The 16,055-nt window shown below is 46.8% G+C and overlaps 2 protein-coding genes across 2 annotated transcripts in view; one reads left to right on the forward strand and one right to left on the reverse strand.

Annotated features, from left to right (window-relative positions):
• Positions 1-684: 684 nt before the first annotated feature.
• On the reverse strand, positions 685-6,703 carry TMEM212 (transmembrane protein 212). The gene is made up of 2 exons (XM_069793045.1): positions 6,292-6,703; positions 685-1,028 (listed from the first exon to the last, which is right to left on the reverse strand). Exons 1-2 carry the CDS (start codon positions 6,641-6,643, stop codon positions 685-687), a joined length of 696 nt encoding a protein of 231 aa, XP_069649146.1. The 5' UTR covers positions 6,644-6,703.
• A 1,238-nt stretch (positions 6,704-7,941) lies between these two features.
• PLD1 (phospholipase D1) overlaps positions 7,942-16,055 on the forward strand; it is an 86,544-nt gene continuing 78,430 nt past the window's right edge. The window contains exons 1-2 of the mRNA XM_069792721.1: positions 7,942-8,200; positions 9,132-9,226. The gene's annotated coding sequence lies outside the window, so the exon portion shown is untranslated. The remainder of the gene's footprint in view (positions 8,201-9,131; positions 9,227-16,055) is intronic.

The raw sequence follows: 16,055 nt of genomic DNA on the forward strand, positions 1-16,055 counted from the left end.
TCCGCTGCTGGGCTGTTGTCATGGAAACACTTATTTTGGGGGATTCAAGCCTAGCTCCAAACAAAGGTTCAAGGGAAGAAAAAAAACCCCAAGGGATCGGATGCACAGAAGGTGAGATTTTCCTCAGCACAGCAAAATTTTGCCACTGTCTGAACCAGCAGCGAGTCCTCCGAGGCGCGTGGGCTGGAGGTACGTCAGGGCTGGAAATCGATGCTGTGCCTCATGCGGGAGCTGGTCGGGAGCGTGGTGCCTTGGGCTCTGGGTCACCCAAAAGTGTGTTCCTCCTCTTGCCTTCTCCTCTCGTCCTCCCACACCATCAAGGTGCTGCTGCCTAAGGCTCTACCTGGAGCAGAGATGATACGTGCTGGATGGTGGTAATTTTTCACACCTCTTCTGCTCTTCAGGTAACAGATCTAAGCCTGCGCGGGTTTTAACAGCTCCGTGTGTTGACGGCAGTGCAGTGTTCGCAGTCGTAAGGAAGAGCAGAAAGGCAAATCTTCAGGTTCTGCTTTCTGTAATGTCAAAAGCAAGTTGTATAACTTCCGTAAAATTTTGCCCAGCCTTTAAATTCAGAGGCCCAGGCTATATATGCTAAAGCCGTGTCCCTTTAGTTGAAACAGTAATGGGTATGAAGGGCCAAATTACTGGTTCATAAAGTGATTTATTGGAATGATGCACACGGCCTCAGGGGCCATGATCCTGCTGTGCCGCCCTTCTGGCTGCCATTAAGGGCATTACAGTTGGCAATCCACCTTCCCCGCTTTGACCCATGCTCACGTTTAAATGTCCAAACTGAAGCAATCTCACAAAACTCATCCCAAAACCCAAAGATGCACAAAATACGGCCAAATTCAAAAACAGGTCCAGTATTTGCAGGGTGAGGTGGGACCACTCATAACGCGATGGGTCTTTGCAGAGGTTTGGGAAGTCAACATAGGGAAAGGGGAACAGGACTGCGTAACCCAGGTACTTGGTCCCAGCAATCCCAGCAAGTGAGCAGTAGCAGTATGGGCCAAGGAGAAGAGACGCTCAGTATGCCGAAGGCAAAACTAGCCTCCCACTGAAACAGAGACAAAAGCATTTTATCACTTTTCTGACCTGCTGAGAGAATTTTTAAAAAAACTTTAAAACTAAAGAGCTCGGTATTTTTGTATTTCTTCATTTCCAACTTGGAGAAACCCCCCTGGTTTTTATAGTCAGTCTCCTTTTTTTCTGTGTCCAGAAAGGGATGTGATGGTAAGGAAAATTAGTAGCTTGAATGTCATAAACTTATTAAAGAAAAATATGGATATTTTTTTCTTACAGGGAAGACAAAGTCCTTGAAACCATATTTTAGTAAAAATACTAGAAGAGTAAATTGGAACAGGTATACTTACGCCGTTTGTCATATAGCATATAAGTACAGTGGCTGGCCTTTAAAATTTAAACTGCATACTTGAATACTAACAAAGTTCCTCATTATAAAACAGAAAATGTGATAGGAACTGGCAGAACTACCCTGCTGGTGGGATATTTAATGTGCACCCTCTGTAAGCCCTGGACAGTATGTTTGATCCATGGTGTTAGCAAGAAAAGTGCTTTCCCCTTCGACTGCATCACCCAGATGAACTCTGCTGCTCCTTCGCCGTGTGTGACACCGTACGGACTCCTGGACTTGTCACCCCAACCGATGGCACCTTGCACCACCTACCCCTGCCCCCTCAGCAGCTCCACGCAGCAGGATTTCGGTGTGGCCGAGCTCAGCTCCGGGCTAGGTGGGTGAAAAGCCTTGTTGCTGGAGCCGGCGCCGGCTGTTTCGGTGCTGGGTGCTCAGCCCTCGGCGCCCGCGCCCCAGCTCTCGCGCCTCCTTCTTGTCCTGGCGCATCCCTGACCCGGAGGGGTTTGCTATGGAGCCAGCTCCATCCTTTGTGCCAGCTGAGAGGCTTTTCCATGCTGGGGGAAGCCTTAGAAGAGCTTCTAGGAATAATTTAAATTTCCTTTGATCGAATAACTCTGCAGGTAAAGAACGAATGTTGTTAGAGCAAGCAATAACTAGCTGCTGCGTTTGAGCCTCTTGGGGAGTGGAATGGGCTCTTCTCCTCTACCAGGCTGGAATAACTGCTCTGTGTTTCTCCCTGGTCCAGTGCACAGAGAGTGGTTTGAAAGGGGTTGGATCGTGCACAGAAGAAGCAGGACCAGGGTCCTGGTGGTGTGCGCTCAAGGCCAGTCAGAAGAAAAGCTAAAATTTACCTTTTGTGGACTCAGGCATAACATCGCATCCTTTTTGTGCACAGCACGGCCACAGATGATGTTTGCCGTTTGCTGCCAGAAGGCCAACGAAAACTGTTCTGCGCGTCTCCTGCGTTTGCCGTTCTCGTGCTCCTGACCTACCTCGGGGCGCTTGGAAGGACATGGCCATCCCCAAAAGGGGACACCCTCCCAGCCACCACGCTGGCACTGGCCACCACCGCACAGTGACTTCGATCAGGAGTATCACACTGACAAATGGGGAAGAGGGAAGAAACCCAGGACACCGCGAATGGGAGTGCCTGAAGGAAACCCCAGGCAGTGCAGAAAGGGAGGTTATTAAGGTTGTTTTAATGTCTGCTTCATGCTGCTTTTGTCACTCTGGACAAGGAACGAGTTTGAGTTCGGTTATTCTTCCAAAGTGCATGCAGACACTTGCGTTATTCACCACATCCCCATCACGGCAGGGTACGTTTTGTCACTGTCCTTATTTCAGAACCGGTTTTAACTGGGGAGAGTATCTGTGTTGATAATGGGGAGCCGACATACACAGCCGCATTTTCATTCATTTAAATACACCAGCAGTGACTCTGGCTTGCAGTGAGTAATCTTTTTTCCCAGTGTAAGCATCTTGGACCCACATGTATCTTTGCTTCTAACCTCAGGCTAGTGAATGGAAAGAAGAGCTGAAGATGTGCTAAAGGCAAGAGTCTGTGTCTGAGAACACAGAAAATAGCATGAGCTGGGCTGTAATTTCTGGTGCAACGTCAAAGACTATATCGACACAGATCCAGAACCTTGAGCAATATTGTCCTGTGGTGTGATTTCCATTCTGGCATACTAAACGCAGTAAGGCCCAGGTTTTTCATGGCACTTTCCATTTTTGATTTAGGGAATTTGAAAAATAGTTGTCTTGAGGCTGAGCCTGAAGTTATAATCTTGGCATATCCATACCATAAAATTCCCGTGGATAAAAGCAGAAACATCTGGGTTCATGAGTGGATGTTGGCTAAATCCACCAGAAAAAAAAAAAAGCCTTCAAGGGATCCTAGAAGGTTCTAGCCAGAATAAATAATACAACAAAATAAGAGTGCTATTAAGAGTAATTGTAATAGCGAAGCTGAATTATAAGATGAGGGCCAAGCCCTTTTCACAATCTCCTTTTCCAGCTAAGAGCCCTTCAATTTACACTTAACGCACATGTGGCTGATGGAACAAAGAAAAAATTGAAGAAGGATGAAAGCAGTGCACAGATTATTCAGCCTTGCTGGTTTAGCTCCAGGCACATCGTTTAAATGAGTAGATGATCAGTTTCCAGTTTGTTTTAAATTCTCTGGCAAGAAATTTTATGCTCTATCCCAAAGTTGGATGTGCTTAAAACTTTTTTTTTAAGGCTCTGCCATTTTGGTTTATTTCTTAAGGCGAGACTCTCCAAGCGCTCTGCAGGAGACACCTGAGTGCTGGGACTGGAGGGGCCATGTCCTGGCTCCCAACCCATGGGGACCGTGGGACTGGGGAACAGTCGCTCCTTTTCTTCCTCCCCTCTAGGAGGCTGAGCCCTGCCTTGCTCAGCCACATGCTATACCCAAGCTCAGCAGCACCCAAAATCAAGGGAAGTGGCCAAAACTCCTGTGTAACGCACTTGCAGCCTCTCTGGCTGCGCCCTGTTTGTACCAGCGCTGCTTGCCTGGTTTAAAGCTAGTGAAAGGGGAGAGGTTTGTATTGCTTGCCCCTTGCATCTCCTCCTGGTGTTTTCAGGGTTAAGAGCTGCTGAACAGCACATCACCTCACCACCCAGCCCATCCTGCCCAGGTCTCCTCCATACGCCTTGCACCAGGTCTCCAAATCTGGCCCGAGCACCAGGTCACGCAGCGCGTCACGGGCTGAACTACACCCGCAGCCGGGTGATGAAAGAGTAAGTTGGATGTTGCCGAAAGTGCCCTTAACACACCATCCCTCCCCAACCAACGTAGTCAGCGTTTCTCGTTACCTGTACTTTGTCCGTGCAGATCTGCCTTACTGACCCTCGCTGACCTTGCACGTCGCCCTTCCCGATTCCCGGAAAGCCTCGGGCATTTGCCCGCTCTGTGACCTTCAGCCAACGCAGCTTGGGGTGAGTTGCTCCCTCGTGGAATAAAACCCCTGTTGGTCAGTCCTTGTTCTCTCCTCCTTCTTCATTGCCCTCTTCTTCCCTGTTGTCCATACCACAGCTGACCGGTTGAATAGCTCCTGAGGGAGCCTATCTGTTGGTACCACTCTAGTAGGTCCTCCTCCATGGAGAGACTTGAGGTTGTCCTCCACAGAGATGCTTCCTCTGATGGACTGTCAATGCTTAATGCTCTCTGAAGACCGCCACTAAGCTCTGAATGGTGGGATGCGCGTTCGGGGTGAGGCAATACTTGAAGGATGGCTGGAAATGGCAGTGATACACAAATGGTGATGCTTACACCACCTTATGTTCCGTACAAGGAATAATCCTGCTTACACCGTAAGGCGTGGGAGTTCGATTGGCCTTAAAATAGCCTCAGCACATCTAGGAAATCCATAAAAAGGATGCCCCAGCGTTTCTTAGGACATTATTTTCAGCAGATCTTGTTATTTAATTTGCTGCCAACATCTGTCATTTCCTGCGCTGCCTATTGCCCAGCACCCACAGCCTGGATCTGAACCGAACGCTGACGGGACCTAATGAAAAAAGCTCAGAGTGCTGCTTTCCATTAGCACAGCATCTCGACTGTCAAAGTGAAACGAGGAAACGCATCTGCTCATAGATGTTACAAAATATTTGGTTTAGATTAGCTGCTATTGCTGCCACTGTCCACGTGTGCAGTCATATTCTTCCACCCAACTTGAAGGCAATAGGCAGGTCTGCTGAAACTGCAGGGCTCTTGATTAGGAGCGAACAGTTTGAGAAGCTGAGGAATGAGAGATGATGCGGAGCTAAATTTAGAATCTCAGATAAGAAAATATCTGTATATTCAGCCGTCTGTGGTTTTATTTTGCTCTACGCAAAGCACACCTTGATTTTGCATGGCTGTTTGCGGGTTGTACCAACTCAAAGAAGGCTTGTGGAAAAAAAGGCTTTGATGTCTTCGGTAAGCAAATAGCAGTGTTAAAAGATCTGCAGTTCTTGTTAGCCTGCTGCAAACAGCCATGTTTGAAGGAAAATAAACATCTCAAGGTTGATGGGAGGGGTAGGAAAGCCATAAAGTACTGTAGTCAAATCCTTGGTATGAGGCCATCAGAAATGACAGAGCCATGAAAAAGCTTTTTCTCTCTCCTTTCAGATTAAAAAGAAGAGAACGAACTGTTCATGGTTTACCAGCCACGTGGTGGGAATACATGGGTATAAAACCCCATGGCTAAATCACGACCATCCAAATCACAAGAACACTATCAAGTCCACTGGAAAACTGAGGGTGGGAGTCCCCTCCAACCATTGGGGTGAGGGGGAGAAGACTCACCCTTCCTCCAGCCCCCGTTTTGACTCAGCTTCCTCAGGGCTTCACCCACTGCCACAGGGCCACCAGCACCTCTTAACCCTTGCAGCTACAGGACCTTGTCCCCAAAAAACCTCATCGGCTTTTACGTTGTGCAACCAGCCGGTTTCCGTGAGGAGGTACCAGGCAGGCGTGGCGCGTTCAGCGAGGAGGATGAGGATTTCACGGCTGCGTGCCTACTGAGCTTTTCCTCTGGAAAGCTCGTCGTACTTGTCTCGTTGCATCACTTACAACATCCCTTTGGAAATGCAAAAGCTTAGGAAAGGAACCAAAGAAAAGAGCTAAACGATGGTCTCAATTACACCAGCACAACCTGGGGGATGTTAATTTATATCTATACCCTTTTAACAATCCAAATTGGGTTCAGAACAAGAAAGTTTGGGTTTTCTCTGTAAAGGGAAATGAAAATCGGCAGGTCATTATAATAATCAATACGCCAGTATTTACTGCAAATTTAAGTGTTATCAAGAACCTCCTGGGAGCCTCTCGCTTTAGTTTCATGTAATTCCAAGCATTTCTCTGTTTAAAGATAGTTCACAGGAGCTAGGAAATAAATAATTCAGACATAGTTGACTTTCTAAAGTCTCTGTAGCATCACTAACATCTTTCCTTTGATAACATTTTTGTTCTGCGTCCCAAAGCTCTTTCCAAATGGGGCTGGCAAGGCCAACACTGCATCCGAAGAACCAGGGCGTATAAGAAAAAAACAGAGAAAAAAGCAAAAATTCCAGAAAAAAAATGCTTATAATCCCAGAAGTAGTAAGTATCCCTCCGGTAACTTCATGCAAGCTCTTCACTTTCATTGTGAGCCTCTCGCTGCTGGAGTCACAGCTAAAGCTGAGGCAGAGATGGTTCATAATAAACAGAAGCTCCTTAGAGACCATAGCCATGGCATGTAAGAGCTGTTTACCTGGCATGAGGCAGCACTATTCTGTTTATCTTTAGATGTTCCTACAGAAACAGAAGGTATCACAGTGTGGTAAATAAGGCCCCTTCACCCCCAGGAACACGGGCTTTTTTCCAGCCTCGTTGCCCTTCACTTTGAGCCGCAGAAAGCCCATCCTGTGATTTCTGAATTACTCCTTCATCTGCTTTCCCAAGAGGACAGACCGCTTCCCGGTGCAGAGAGAGCCAGAAACTTGCTGACAGCAACCGGGGTGGTTGTTTCCAACGCTGACCTGCCCATCGCAGCCGGCGTGAAACCAGCCCCCCCGGTGCCAGCAGCCTCTGCGGGACACGGATACATCCTTCGGAGCAGGACCACCTTCTCCCCAGGGAGAGTTATTCCTGATGTCATGTGTTTGTAGCAAGGAAATTTAGAGGGAATAGGTTCTAGCTTGTAACTTGAAATCAAGCGAAGCGCACCGCTAATACTGTTGGTGCCTTTGATTGCCCCAAATGTGAAAGATAAGGGCACTGAGAGCTTTGAGAGGCTCTTTGGAGGCTGGGGGTCGCTCCTAGGATCTGTTCCTGGGCATGGTGGGGGAAAGGCCTTTGATTCCAAAGGGATTAGGGCTGGGTGCCTCCCGCTGCTCATTAGACGAGCCCCGTTTCTCCCTACCTGCCACAGCAAATATTTTGATTGCAAGAGCCAAAGCAGTTGTGTGCGTACTTTATCATATGCAACCCCTGCGGCGCGCTGCTGATAACCATCAAACTCATGTCATAGAATGACAAGGTCCCCTCCGCATGGCAGGGCAAAGCAGAGTGGCAAATTTAACAAGTAGTACTTTTACCGTTAATCTTACACCTCTGAAGATCCTATAATAGCCAATTCACCCCATCGGGTGGGATTTGGCGCTGAACTGATTTACGGCATAGCGCAGCAGGCTGTGTGGAGCGTGTTTATTCAAATAATATCAGCCCTCTTTACCAAACACTATTCTACTTCTCGTTTAATTAAAAGACAATTAGCAGGGTTTGCAAGTTTCTTAAATATGCCCAATCTTCAACGAAGTTAATAATAATCTCCATTCAATGTGCAAGTCAGTAGAGTGACACATGGAAAATTATACGTTCTTGACTCAGGAATGCAACTCGGAGGATGACTTCATGTTCCTGAATGAGAGAATCGGCATGCCAGATGCGCCTAGAGCCTGACCCCTCTAAAGGCTCTGAAAGATCACGCGTAACTTTAAAATGTCATTTCATGCATGCAGAAGGAAGAAAGAGTCTGATAGCTTCATGTTACTCAGCTTCCCATTTAATTTGGTTAGGGCGGTGTGAACGTCTTAATAACATGAAGCAGAGCTCTGATCTCCGTTCCGGCTGCATGTTTCCAATAGACACCCTAATGCCTTTCTCATGGCTGGAGTGGTTAACAATACGTATTTTCCTGCTATTAATTAGAAGTTGTATTTCATTTTCTGATGAAGAGCAAGCCTCGCAGTGTAGCCGATAAGTTTGCAGTCCTTGCTTTCAGTCATGCATTGAATTTTACTGAATTGTTTTGTCTGGAGACAAAAGCAACAAATGTGAGTATAGAATTAATACCTTTTAAAACTTGTAATTGTATTTTTTAAGTCACAAAAATCAGGTGGTAGTCAGTCTTTCCTTCTCTTGACCCTTTCCTCTGCTATAGACTTGAACTCCCTTTCTTTTTCCTTGCCCAACTGCTCACTCCCAAACTCCTGCTGAAAAGTATCCATGGACAGTGATCCAGGTCTCTGTGTTTAATAAGCGTGTCCCCATAGCAAATTATATAACAGCATTTTGTACACTTGTATTTTTCCTCTCCCCCAGTGCATTCCACGCACCTACACAGTCATGCTAATTAGATCATGTAATAAACTTAAACGTGGCAAAAAAATCTGTTCACAGGGTGTTGCAAGACAGAGCTGGATTTGGAAGGCAGCCATTCATGAATTTTGTTTTGTTTGAGAAAATCCAAAGGATGTTATTTTACTGAAGATGAAGCAAACCCCGTGTAATAGGAGCTGTAATCTAAGGAGAAGAATTATTTTATCTAAGTAGTCCTCACTGAGCCCTGATAGAAGGGCTTGCTTATATGAAAAAAAACAGCAGGAGAGTTTAACAAAGCCATTAAAAATAATTAAACCTAAACTAAAAAGCTAAACTAATGCTAAGTTAAACTTAATTCGTTTAGTTAAACTTAACTAATCAAAACTAAACTGATGTTAATCCATAATGTATACCTACAGAGGAGCTAAGTAGCAAGGAACTTAACTTTGAGCATCAGGGGTCTTTTAAATGAAAAGAAGTGTCTACATGGGATATAGTGATAGATTCAAAATGCACCTCAAACATATTTTTGGTAGATGGTCTTAAACTGTGCATAATACAGTACTCCCTGCATTTGCAGGGTAATACAGGAGAGCAAAAACACAGCCTTCTCTGACACACCACTTAGCATTGCAACCTCACACTTGCATGCTCATTTTCTAGGGAAAGGAGTAATTCTGAGCGCTCTACCGATTTGACAGCAATATTTAATTGGTCCTGGGTTTTACGATGCAGTTGGTAACGTGCTCAGCTGTCAGGTAGGAATTGCTTGCTTAATTTCAGTTCAGCTGCTAAAAGTTTTGGCCACCGTTGCCGTGAATGGCATTTAAACCTGTAGATCTATTGAGTCGGCTCTTAAGTATAACCACAATAATTTTCATAACGATCTAGGCAGACTGAGAGCATTACCAGATGACTGTACTGCTGCAAAGCTAATGAGGGCAGTGACACGGAGCGTGAAAAAATGACATGTTACGAAACACACGGAGAAGGAGCTGAGGTTGTGGCTGGGTAGTGGTGTGGTGGTCCGGGAAAAGCCTGCCTGCAGATTTCATCAAACTGCCCTTAATGAAGTATGACGATAACTTTCAGCTATATCCCTGATCAACACTAGATGTTGCTATGCTGCTACTCATATAAGCTATACATTAGCAAGGCTTTTAAACGGTATTTACTGCAATTTCCTCTTTCCTGTTTCTGTTACACACTATATTCTGAACACTGGGTGAGCTGCTGCTTTCATTTACTTTTTTTTGAAGTTTCAATTTTATTTGTATAATATCAAGTTTATAACCTCCTTGAATGTACACGTAAAACTTTACAGGCGACAGAGACTCTTATAAGGGATACCATGAAGCAACTCCTATATGAATGTCAAATATTTACTTAAACTCTGCTTCTGGATTTTTTGCAATCCAAGGGGAATGACATTGTTAACCGGACGATTCCGGGAACAGACTGACAGCTGCAAGGCCACGGAGGGAAGTTTGTTTATAAGGGAAAAGAAAAAAAATATAAAATAAATAAAAAAAAATGTTTAGCCCCGCTGGGTTTCAGGCTTTCTACACCCACGTGTTTGAGTGGGAGAAAGGACAAATCTTGGGACATTGATTTCCCCATGGCAACAGAAAACGGAAATTACTTTAACCCCATCTAGTGACAGATGACTCATTGCTCAGCCTGCTGCTATTTTCCAAGCACTAAAACAATACAGCTGCAAAGAAAAGGCCAGCCTATATTATCTCATAGGCTGAGCGCTGGGGCTCGTGGGAGAGGGCAATTCTCCGGCTGCCTTTTTATCAAAGAAAGACAGAGCCGGAGCCTTTTGGCGATTTTGTTCTTGTAGAAAGGCAAACGTGCCCGCCTGCTCTTCATCCCTGCGCCGTTGGAGGGCAAACCCGAGGTATCCCCGGGATGGAGGGGATGGAGCTGATGGGGTGAGCTGGTGGGTGTCCTACTGCTCGGTTCTCCTCGCCCCACATCCAGTGGTCCAACTGGGCACTTCCATGCTTTCAGTTTAACCCCCCCGCCTTGAATTACATGCAATGAACTGTGCATGCCGTAGAGGAACGATTCGTTCACAATACAGCCCAGTGAGGGGACAGCAGGTATGAGCAGGGTTTCCAGCCCCCTACATATGAAAAAGATACCTGACGGCAGGCGTGCAGTGCTGTATTGCTGGGGAAATCTTAACAAGATCCCACAGGAAAGGCTGAAATAGAAATAATCAGCTTTGAAAGCTTCATTATGCTAGGTGAAAGGGTAATTAGGGTGAGTGGTTTCTGAGCAAGGACGGTGGAACCATCATCACTTGGAGTCCTTAAACCCAGATGAGGTGTTGCTGGCTTCAGCCCGACTTGTAGGACGAAGAGATAAGCTATGTGCTCAGGAGATCAGCCTTCACGGCCGTGTCTGTCTGCTACCAGCTCATCTCAGGAGCATCTCTGTTGAGCATCTGGATGACGACTCTTGCTCAGCACCTTCTGGACATGGCAGAGAAGGGCTGTTTTGGAGAGGAGCTGGTTCGAGCTCATGGATTCAAGGGTGCTTCTTCATCTGCCTCTTTCCACCAGCAGCTCAGTGCAGGAGGCACCCTCTCTACAAACACTGTTTTTCCCAAATCCTGGTAAGGATTTAGTAAGGCTTGTTGAGCCTCAGATGCTTTTTGCACATAAAATATTGCACCACTGAACACGGAAGATTAATGCTACTACTGAGATGATATGCTGAATTATCGGTCAGTCAGCATCACTTTATTCACCTCAAACTGGGGGCGGACATCACAGTGTCAGGAAATTCAGGACCCCAGGAAAACTACGTGGCAGGATGGTGTCAGGGGATATGTGAAACATTTTCTTTGTAGGAAAGACAGTCTGAACTGATGATATAATACCTGAGTCTTTACTCAATCTTGTCATTTGTATGCTGGTATGATTAATTTTCTGCTTCGTAACAGCAGAAAATCGGGTCCATAAGTTTCTATTTGAATAGTACAACTAACAAAAAGAATAATTCCGTTACCAGGTTGTTCTGGAAACCAGGTGCTGGGCTGCATTAACGGCACAAAGGTTACCTTCACGCAGAAATCAACACGTACCGACGCGAACTGACGGTTCCCCAGGGCTCAAACCCAGACCTTGAACAGGGTGCTCCAGGCTGCGCGGTGAGCTGCTGTCTGTGCCTCGGCGTGGGTTCGTTATCTGGGAACACCCCGGGGCTGACTACAGCCATCCCAAAGCTGTGATTAACTGGGGTGCTCCGAGCTGCTGCCCTCACCTTGCCCTTCTCGGCTGCTGCGTCAGCCCAAACCCTTTGTGGCCAGCTCTGATTTCTGGAGAAAGAAAAGGGATGGTTCGATCCAGAGGTGCTTCTGGGCTATGCGTTGTTATCATATTGTATATTCCTTCTTGTGATCCTGTCCTTACAGTTCTGTTCAGCGGTCTCCTATAATGCAAAATGTCCCCCTCCCAAAAACGCAAGAGCCCTGCGAACCTGCCAGCTGTGGGGAAGGAGAACCAGAGATCACAACTGCTTATCCTTGAAAAAGAAGATGTGACTGTTACCTTCTAAACTTATGCCAGCCTGGTAGATCCAGAGAAAGTCGTGGGGATTCAGATTAAGCTCCATCTTTCGAGAATTCATCCATCAGCGTTCTGATTTAGAAGCCCATGAATTACGGCGCTAAACAAAAAGATTGTTCCTTTCAGAGAAAAAGCAATTGCCAAAATGTCCACCTAGAAAATGAGAATAACAGTTTTAATTCAGGTATGCTTTTTTGCTTTAATGTTCTCTCCGCTTCTTTAACTAGAAAATGGCCGCATTACCTGGAAAAATACTTTTGTATTGTACTGCTTGAGAGGAAAAGAGCTAATTAAATTTGTAAAAGTGGAAAATAATGTCCAAGATGTCTTTGCAAGGCTGTGATTCTGACTGCTGGTGTCACCTTTACTGCCAATATGCGGAAACGGTAACGAAACAGCTACCATCAACCATCCTTTACTGTCCTAGGGTCCCACTCAGCTCATAAATACCTTCACTGGTTATTATTTCCAGTTATTTAGTGTTCAGTTTGTAAGTGCAGTACTCCCATCGATGCTGTACCCCACACCGGGAGAGCAGGGTAAGTAAGGGCAGTTTCTCAGGCAGCTCTGTGTGTACAGAGCCCTCTAACCAAGCCCAGAGAGGCTGCAGAGGACACACTGCAGCAGCCGCACGGGAACCAGCCTCAGTAACAAAACCGAGACCTCCGCAGCTGAGCTGCTTCCACGTAAATGTGGTTTTCCAGCAAGAGCCTGGTCTGCTGGGACCTGTATAGCAAAGGGCCAGGGCCAGGCGTGGACCAAAGGGTCTGGGTTTGCAGGGCTGGTGGCTGCCCAGGTGAGTTTGAGCAGGGTAACAAAAAGGGGTTATTTTCCCAGTGGACTCCAGGACTTTTAGATAATGCATTCAGACTTTCCGCAGAATATATCGTACTGAACTTTGCATAGCCAGGGGACAGCATTTCTTCTTACAAACAAGGACATAATAGTCTTTTCCAGAATAAGAATATAAACCGCTTTCCTAGAAGTATTTGAAGCTTTGGGCAAACGTAGTGTCCGCTCTTTGATTTATCAGCCTGACCCCTGTGCTGTGTTCAGCTCTTCACAGAACACAGTCGTCCTTAGAAACACTTCCTCTGCTTCTTTCAGCATATAAACACTGCGGTAACTTATGTAAACCACAAACAACTGCTGTACGCTTTTTGTCAGCAATTCTTAGTTCGCACCACCAGGTTCTTCTTTCAGCGGTATCTGCAGTTTCTCCTTCACAGCTCTGCAGCGTGCTTTGCCCCAAATTCTCATCCCTAGGCAAAAGCAGCAGGCAGAGGAGTTCTGCTCCAAGGTTGGGGTCCAAACCCTCCCTCTCCTTTTTGCAAGCCTACTTTCTTCAACTCTGCCGGAATAGTTTCATTTCCCTTAAGCCACGAGGGCTTAGCTGTGCCTGGGTCTCTGGCCAGCCACCGCTCTCTCCTCAAGCAGCCTTTATACCTCCTAGCGAACCCCAAGGCCAGTTTCCCTTCGACTGCAGACTCCAAGAAATACCAGCCCTTTCCAGTTCTCGTCAAGGCAGAAAGAGTTTCTTCCTTGGTGTCTAATTCTCCTAACCGCGTTCAAGTTTTCCTACTGCAAGCCTGCTAATTTCCAAGCAGAGTCGCCTATAAAAATTTCCCTCTCTTAATTTCAACACATTTTCCCTTCCACCGGAGCAATGGAAATGGTCGCAGGCTGCCGGCTTTCCTGGCTCGCCTTTTGAGGAAGGCTGCAAATTCATGTTTCCCGGGAACTACAATTCCCAGAAGACATCTTATCTTTCCCCAAACCAGGAACCGAGGCTCGGGGGCTCTGTCGCAACTTTCAGAAGGCTTCCTTCTCGAGGACGGAGGATGGGACGAGGCCTCCCGGGGCTGCACGGGGAGAGGAAGGTCCTGCCCAAGTAAAAACATGGTGTTTAAGGGGCTGGCCGGTGTTAAATTCAGTGTTTTAGGGACTGCGTGAGAGTGGAAGAAACACCCTCCCCAGCCGTGTGTCTCCACTGAAGTAATATTTCAGCGTGTCTGTTCTTAGGAGTCCACAAAATTCTCTTTAGCCTCTGATCAGGCGTGTTTGTGGCACCCGCTTGACCAGCGTGCTGTGATGCCAAACGCCCCGCTGGCTTCCCCCTCCCAGGGGAACAACCTCAGGAAAGATTTTAAAAGGAAGGTCTTAACTCCATGGCCCTAAGCACTCTCCATACCGTTTCATGTGATGTGACTCAGTACCTTACTCGGTCACTTAACAAGCCTTAGATGCTCCTAATTAAAACCAGTCCTTGCCCAGATTATTGATGTGCGAGTGCTGCCTCAGTCAGTAAAGTCATTAATAGCGGTACCACCCCAAACAAACCTGTTTGCACGGGGGCTGTAATCTCCTGAAGTGATCTCTGGTTTTTGCAATCAGAAGTCAAAGGTGTTCCTTTTACGGCATCCTTCTGAAGTCTGCTTTTCAAAACGTTGAACGCTCGCGACTGCATCCGGAGTCACGAGGAGCCTCCCGAAAATCAGATAGCGGAGTACGTCATCGGCAGCTTAAAAGGTCCGAGGCTGGCATTTGCAGTGCAGAAAGGTTAGGCTCGGTTTCCAGCAAGCCAAAGGAATTGTGTAACAAGCAGCATCATGTCTTCAGTGCTTTAAAAACGCAGTAGGACTTGGGGTGCAACCGTGGAAAGTCAGGCTGGTGTGTCAAGAATAACACACTTTTCCCCGTCTAAGTAAGGCAGGGCAGGAGGACACTTAGCTGCTCACTGATAGCAATAGTTTACTGAGATAAATACTGACCTTCAAACAAGTACTAGCATTAATACAAATACTAACCTAAATACAATAAGCCTAACCCTTGCCTGGGTTTTTTCCCTACTGGAACATGCTCTGTTCCCAGAGGGTTTCCGCTCAGATGTCTCCGGGGAATCTCAGCATCCCTTTTCATCACTAAATGAAGCTTCAGGAGAGCTTTGCTCTGCGGGTTCAGCCTGAACCACCAGCCTGACAAAAGCTGCTGCGTCAGGAACTAGAAGATGGAAACCAAAAGCGATTCAGACTAAAGATGAGACAACCTTTCAAAAACCTTGAATCAAGCACTTCTGAAGAGTTTCTAAGAAATATCCCTAGTTGCCAAGAGTAAATCTGTGACAGGTATTGCACCCCCACCACGTATGACATTTCCCTGTCCCTCACAGGAGGAAAATAACAAAGCGCTGTTGCTGCAGAAAGCAATCGGGTAATGCTTGTTCGTAACTGCTGCTGCCAGGGAAGCCTCGTTGTGCTCCAATTTCGGTGAAGCAAGTTTTAGTTGCTTAAGTTCAGCCACGAACGCTGCACAAGCCTCTGCTACCCCTCTTCCCTGAAAGGCTGTAATTTCAGGGAATGTCATATGCGGTGCTGAGTATTTATATGAAATAATTAGCCAGCTGGCTGTAAGTAGCTGTGCAGCCTGGCATGTGATGGCTGCGCGAGATGCACCCCAAGAAATACAGGTGAGCGGTGGGACCCCCATCTGGAGGGGCCGTGCAATTGCCAGCTGTTTGCAAGAAAATCAGTATTTGGACGCCTAAATATGTCACAACCATTTTGCTCGGAAATTGTGGGGAAGGAGTGTTGCTCCCTCCCCGGTTTGTTCTTAGAAAGCCTCCCGGGACCGGCCGTGTCCCCCGTGGGACAGGGATGCTGTATGTACACGGCTTCCCTGGGACCAGACGGGCACCAGAAGCAGCAGAAGAAAAGCAGAGCTACCCCGTCAAGAGATTTTCGCATATTTGAAATAGCCCAGTGGTTTCATACTGGATCAGCACGCCCTATCAGGGGCTGGGCGTTTTGAGCCAGAACTCGCGATCCTGAAGCACCTTTTCCTCCGCCGTCACTGTGCAGTCCCTCACTTCCCTACCTCTATTCACCCACTTTTAAAGTAGTGTGAACACCCTCACAGCACAGATTTGTTAAAAACGATGGAGAGAGTGGCTGGCCAGAGTCCTAGTTTTGCCTGGTTTTCTGAAAACTGCAGGCAATTTTCCTTTCCA

This window comes from Haliaeetus albicilla, chromosome 9 (genome assembly GCF_947461875.1).
Source record: "Haliaeetus albicilla chromosome 9, bHalAlb1.1, whole genome shotgun sequence".
NCBI classification, from domain to species: Eukaryota; Metazoa; Chordata; class Aves; order Accipitriformes; family Accipitridae; genus Haliaeetus; species Haliaeetus albicilla.

Bases quoted from the DNA above. Each gene is read 5' to 3' on its own strand.
- TMEM212 (XM_069793045.1), bottom strand. From the start codon at position 6,643: ATGCCAGGTAAACAGCTCTTACATGCCATGGCTATGGTCTCTAAGGAG. The intron at 1,029-6,291 runs GTCTGAATTATT...CGGCATACTGAG, and splicing joins GACTTTAGAAAGTCAACTAT to CGTCTCTTCTCCTTGGCCCA.